This window comes from Neolamprologus brichardi, chromosome 13 (genome assembly GCF_056152115.1).
Source record: "Neolamprologus brichardi isolate AB-2024 chromosome 13, ASM5615211v1, whole genome shotgun sequence".
In the NCBI taxonomy this organism is placed as follows: domain Eukaryota; kingdom Metazoa; phylum Chordata; class Actinopteri; order Cichliformes; family Cichlidae; genus Neolamprologus; species Neolamprologus brichardi.
Window position 1 is genome coordinate 20,653,036 of NC_142116.1, and position 6,591 is coordinate 20,659,626.

The following is a 6,591-nucleotide window of genomic DNA, read 5'->3' on the forward strand; positions in this document are numbered from 1 at the left end:
TAAACGATGAATACAAAATTTCTACTGTGTGCAACTCTTTCAGTCTTTGAATATTTTTCATTTCTTACAATCAGAATTCTCCAATAGATTTGTAGAAGAAAATTATTTTCTTTCATGCATCACCAACTGAACCTTTTATGTTAACGTCTCAAGCTCCAGCCTAACCTCATTGAATTTTGCTTAGCAAAGTACTTTTCAACTCTATTAATTAGTAAGATTATATTTCTTATCATCTGTTGGTCGTCTGACCTGAAACTTCAATGAACATTATAACACAGGAGTGATTGTCTCTAAAAATGGGCTCCTGCACGCTTGCAGACATTTTTCCATCACAACTTATGGATGATGAAGGATTTGATTAAAGCTGTGAAACATTATTGATAAACTTCATGTGATGTTACATTAAAGCCAATTTTCTATTAAAATCAGGGACTTTTCTAACTGACCTCTGACCTTTGAGCAGTAGTGTGTACTGTATGCTTGAATGTAACTGTATCTGACCTGGATTTTATCACCAGTTTCAAATAAGAATCTTCTTTAAAGTCTGTCTTTCAATACAAAATAAGTTCAACTTTATCAAGGCTGATGGTAAACTGTCCCTAACAAGTCCACTTTATTGCGTGCTCATTGACTTTCTCCTATCAGACTGTTTAACAAGCCCACTTTATACATGCTTATTAATCTATCACGCTTATCAGTGGCTCATGGTTGCTTAAAGCCTGTGTCTGAAAGACTAGATTTACTGACCCTGCGCAAATTTGCGTAAATTCCCCTGAACCTGACACCTCCTAGCACCCCGCTGAGAGGCCTTCAGCTCCATTGTTCTCCTGCTTTTGTTGTGCAAATATACCCTTCCCCAACCCCCAACCAGGAGAGATTCAGGAGACAAGAGAGAACCAGGAGAAGGTCTGTCCTTCCAATCGTTGTCAGACTCACAACAAAGTACCTGCAGCCTACAATACACCATATTAGTAGTAGCTTTTATGTGCACTATTATGCAATATTAGTTCTTGTCAATCCTTGTCACTACATTGCATGCCTGTCCATAAACATATATACACAGAGTTGTACATATATTTATATATCCACACCTTACATAATATGCATAAAGTCTAGTTTTATATATATATATAGTTTTATATATATATAGTTTTTTTATATATATATGTCTATATATATATATATATATATATACACACACACATATATATATATATATATATATATATATATATACACATATATATATATATGTGTATATATATATATATATATAAATATATATATACATATATATATATATATATATATAACAAGCGTGTTCACAGGAGTAATGTGAACACGCTTGGTAGAGCGAGTCAGTAATCTGGCTGCTGCGTTTTGTATGGCTTGGAGGCGAGAAAGAGATGATTTATCCAAGCTAGTAAACAGGGAATTACAGTAGTCTAAGCGTGATGACACAAAAACATGAATGAGTTTTTCCAATTCAGCTGAGGAAACCATGTGTCGCAGTTTAGATATGTTTCTTAAATGATAGAAACAGGAACGAGACAAAGATTTTACATGAGAGTCAAGGCCCAGAGAAGAGTCAAATATTACACCGAGATTTCGAATATTTGACTTGACAGATGGACAGAAAGAGGCAAGAACCTGACTGATTTTAGAATGTAGCTCAGGAGGAGCTACGATCATGGTCTCGGTCTTGTTAGTATTTAGAACGAGGTAGTTGCTTGAAAGCCAATCAGAAACCTGGGTTAAGCACTGGACTAGGGTGGACAGCCTATCCAGCTGATGAGGCTTAAAGGACACATGGAGCTGAATGTCATCAGCATAAAAATGATAAGACAGGTCGCTAAAAGATTGAATGATACCAGCTAAAGGAAGCATATAAAAAGAAAATAGTAATGGACCTAAAACTGAGCCCTGTGGGACACCACAGGTCAGGGCAGCAGTGTTAGAGGAGAACCTATCAGTCCTAACAGAAAAGGTCCTGTCTGATAAATATGAAGAAAACCAGTCTAGGGCAGAGCCAGATATACCAGCCAAAACCTTGAGCCTGTTAAGTAGGATTTTGTGGTCGATGGTGTCAAAGGCAGCGCTGAGATCAAGCAAAATGATCACAGAACAGTTCCCTGCGTCAGATGCCATTAACAGATCATTATAGACTCTTAAGAGAGCGGTCTCTGTAGAGTGCTGCTTTTGAAAGCCAGACTGAAAAGGGTCAAGGATGTGTAATTTACATAATAGAGACCTGAACTGATTTTCAACAATTTTTTCAAGTACTTTACTTACAAATGGCAATTTTGAAATAGGTCGGTAATTACTAGCAGAGGTAGGATCAAGATTCTGTTTTTTTAACAGAGGAGTTACCTCAGCATGTTTAAAATAAGATGGAACACAGCCTTGCCTCAGTGAACTGTTGATGATGGATAGTAATGTAGGACCAATGCTGGTGATAGACCCAGACAGGACAGAGGGAGGTAATATATCTACAGAGCATGATGAGGATTTCATTTTACCTAAAACTATAATTAGGTCATTTAGTGTGATTGGAGAAAAGGAGGTAAATGATCCAAGACAGCAAGGGGTATCTTCATAAGGGGAGGCATTGGAGGAAATTTTGGATTTCAAGTCCATCACCTTATTTACAAAGTAATTAAGGAAAGTATTACAATCTTCATCAGAAAGCAACAGAGCATGCTGGGTTGGAGGAGAAACAATACTGTTGATGGTATCAAATAGAATTCTTGAATTATTTTTGTGACGATTTATAAGCTTATTGAAGTAAGAGGATCTGGCCTCTTTGACTGATTCATTATATAGGTAAAGTAGTTCTTTGAAGTGATCACGATGGACAGTCAGACCGGTGGACTTCCACAGACGCTCTGCTTTTCGATAGGAGCGTCGAAGACCACGAGTCTGATTATCTAACCATGGTGTCCGGGAATTAACAGAGCAATAACTGGTTTTGAGAGGAGCAACCTGATTTAGAATGGCAAGACAGTGTTCATTAAAATAATTAGTTAAAAGCTCAACCTCGTTAGAGGAACTTTTAAAATTAAAAAGAGAAGAAAACTTTAAAATGACAGAGTCATCAATAAAGCGCCTGCGCCTAGTAGAACCTTGAGGATGGGACTCTGAATTAACAGATACAGTAAAAGAAACTGACTTATGGTCACTAAAAACAACTTCATTTAAATTCATGTGGTCAAGGGAAACACCATAGGTGAAGACCAAGTCCAGAGTGTGCCCAGCCGTATGAGTAGGCCCTGCTACATGCTGAACAAAGTTGAAAGAGTCCATAATGCTCAGGAACTCCTTAGTGGTACTGTTTGTTAAGTCATCCACATGAATGTTGAAATCTCCAACAATGATGACCTTGCCCATTTTAATAGTGGAAGTTAAAAAGTCTTGTAGGTCTGACAAAAAAGATGCAGCAGACCCAGGTGGACGATAAATAAGAATGCCGTATATGGGCTGTTCTCTTCCAATTTTTATCATAAGCATCTCAAAGGAGTTGTAGCAGCTTGAAGAAATCATCTGGCATAAAAAAGTATTTTTAAAAATTACAGCTGTTCCACCTCCTCGTCCAGATATCCAAGGTGCACAGAGAAATGAGCAGTCAGCGGGACAAAGCTCTAAAAGATGTGAGACTTCATTCTCACGCTGCCACGTCTCAGAGATAAACATGAAGTCAAGCTTCTCAGAGCAGAACAAGTCATTTAAAATATAGGACTTATTGGCGATTGAGCGGGCATTAATTAACATCCATTTAAGGCTGCGACTCACCAGGACAGGGGTAGAGTTTCCAAGGACAGAGTCCGCGCTATGCGGTAAGCCACGCAGCAAAGCAGGGTTCCTGCCGCGATGAGGCTTGGCTTTCCAAGCTTTCAGATGACAGCATGGGTGGTAAACATAGTGGGCTGTGGGGATTAATCCAGTTCCGACAAGTTCCAGCCGAATCTCACCGGTAGCAACCCAGGAATAAAGCCCCCGAAGGTCCATCTCTTTCCGAAGATGACGGAGCAGGACGTGAAAGCCGGCTCGCTTCCCTCGCTTTCTCCGACCTCTGAAGCAAAAGTGAGCTGACCGGCAAGAGTGGAGGTAGACCTGGTGCTGCGTCGCGCTCTAACGGCGGTAGGAAAACAGCCTCGTTTCGTTGACTCTGAAGGATATCCATTGCAGATTTGATCGCTAGCAACGCATGACGATCATAAATCCGAAGGGAGGTGACACCAGAAAAAACTGTAACAAAAACACATGCATAGCATAAAAAATAAACAAACACACGGACGAAGGCAGCGGCACAGCCAAACACAGGCGCCATCTTGACCTTCGACCTTCGACTCGAACAGTGCGCCTTATGGTCCGAAAAATACGGTGTGTTAAATCTGATTGAACTATAATCCCTCGTCTTCTGCACAGGATGGTGAAGTCAATTCTGTGGATGTCCAGGTTAAGGATAATAGCAACAGCACATACACCTGCACCCACACCCCACGTAAGCCTGTGAAGCACATTGTGATGGTCTCCAGGGGAGACGTTAACATCCCTGAGAGTCCATTCAGGGTGAGTATGCACTCACACACTCTCTCACTTTCACTCTGGCATGCAAGGTTTGCCTTTTCTTCTCACTGAAAAGTCTCTTGAGTTTTGGTGTTTGTGCCCACAGATGAATATCGGAGCAGGCTGTCATCCAAACAAGGTGAAGGTCTCTGACCCTGCAGTGGCAAAGACGGGCCTCAAAGCCTTCCAGCCAACATACTTCACTGAAGGTGGGCTCTGCTGCAGATCTTCCACTGGACATAGGAGAGCTTGACCTCAGCCAGCTGACAGCCCCTCTTACAACACCCTCAGGCCCAGAGGAGCCCTGCCTGCTGAAGATGCTGCGTAACGCTCACATTGGTGAGCGTCCGTCTGATAAGTGAGAAGCTTGCTAAACAGTGAGACTCATCAGAATCCAAATACTTTATTAACCCCTAAGTAAAAGACAGAGGGGGAAAGTAATAAAAGTTCAAGCGTGGAGAAAGAAGCAGGAGCAACTGAAACGGGCTGCATGCACACACAAGAATAAGCGTTGTTAACATCTGTTTTGTCTGTCTTAGGAATCTTGTTTGTTCCCAGAGAGATTGGTGAGAACCTTCTTAACATCAAGAAGAACGGCCGTCATGTTCCCAGCAGCCCAATTGCTGTTATGATCAAGCAGTCAGGGATTGGTGATGTGAGCCGTGTGAGTGGACCGTGGCTGACCGAGGCCAGGACTTTTCAGCCTTGAGAGTTCATCATTGATGCAGGTATATGCTCAGTGAAAGCTTAGATACTGTCATATTTTTCTTTTTAAACATTCAAATAGAATATTTGTCAGTCTCATCTTGTTATATTAGGCTTCATCTGCTTGAGCCTTTCCACTGAAGGACCCAGTTAAGTGGGCATTAACACTGAGGACCAGGAGGATGGCTGGTGACACGATGTGTTGCTTTTTGAGGTCTTTTAGCCTGTTTCACTTTGTCAGACAGCTTCTATTTAACTGATTTCTTGATTCACAAGTCTGCAATTAATCAGGCCTGAGTGTGTTTAGTAACACTGAACTGAGGTTTCCAAAATTGGTTAATCACAGTTAACTCGTGATTTAACAAGAGGGGCAATTTGTTTTTACACAGGACCAGGGAGGTTTGGATCATCTTTCTCCCTAATCTATGAAATCATCATTTAAAAACTGCATTTTGTATTAACTTGTCTTATCTGTGTCTAATATTAAAATGAGTTTGATGATCTGAAACATGTAAGTGTGATAAATATGCAAACCACTAGGAAATCAGGAAGGGGGCAGACACCTTTTCACATCACTGTAGACGTGATTACAGAATACCTTTTACATCCTGGATTACAATAGGATATCCATCAACGGCAGATACTGGTCTCCATGACACACAGATACTGGAGTGGTCTGACCTGACCACACTCGCACTGCTTACCCACAAAGTGTCTAGAGAGACAGAAAAAAGCCAGAAAACAAACAAAAAACACAAAGCCAAAGAATGTCATCTGCACACTAGCATGAACAATAAATGCAGACACAGTGCACCCAGTAATTTTTGAACATCCAACCAAGTATCAAGAGCAGTACTGTCATTGTACCGGTACTGGCTGCTGTCTCATTGTTCAGAGAGCCCATCATTATGCAGAGAAAGGAATCTGTGTCTCTGGACCAAAATGACTGTACGTGTAGTGCTGTAGAAACAATACTGCCCAAAAACCTTGATGTTTCTATATGTGGAAACCTTAAAGTATGTGTCATCCAGGGGAAGACGGATGTTATTTTACTTTGCTGTGTTTTAATGTGAAGTGTGCTTATTTATTTTTTTATATTGCATGTTTTGTATCTTGTGGAGTGTTTTTATTTATGCCGCATGTTTTGCTTGCATCAGTCAACTCGTCCTGGAGAGACTCCGCCCTTTTCCCCCTTTTTATTAATTTGACACACCTGAGAGGAACGGCAGTAGTAATTTACAGAGTGCGCAGGGACACATAAGGCTGGAGCTTGGCGTCAAGAGAGAGGAGGATCCAGCGCCGGCAACGATAGACGCAGAG

The 6,591-nt window shown here is 41.0% G+C and overlaps 1 protein-coding gene across 1 annotated transcript; it reads left to right on the top strand.

Annotated features, from left to right (window-relative positions):
* Window positions 1-4,385: 4,385 nt before the first annotated feature.
* On the top strand, window positions 4,386-5,275 carry LOC148099966 (filamin-A-like). The gene is made up of 4 exons (XM_087850293.1): window positions 4,386-4,569; window positions 4,673-4,775; window positions 4,810-4,905; window positions 5,106-5,275. Exons 1-4 carry the CDS (start codon window positions 4,525-4,527, stop codon window positions 5,273-5,275), a joined length of 414 nt encoding a protein of 137 aa, XP_087706419.1. The 5' UTR covers window positions 4,386-4,524.
* Window positions 5,276-6,591: the final 1,316 nt, after the last annotated feature.

Bases quoted from the DNA above. Each gene is read 5' to 3' on its own strand.
- LOC148099966 (XM_087850293.1), top strand. From the start codon at position 4,525: ATGGTCTCCAGGGGAGACGTTAACATCCCTGAGAGTCCATTCAGG. The intron at 4,776-4,809 runs GTGGGCTCTGCT...CACTGGACATAG, and splicing joins GCCAACATACTTCACTGAAG to GAGAGCTTGACCTCAGCCAG. The intron at 4,906-5,105 runs GTGAGCGTCCGT...TGTCTGTCTTAG, and splicing joins GCTGCGTAACGCTCACATTG to GAATCTTGTTTGTTCCCAGA.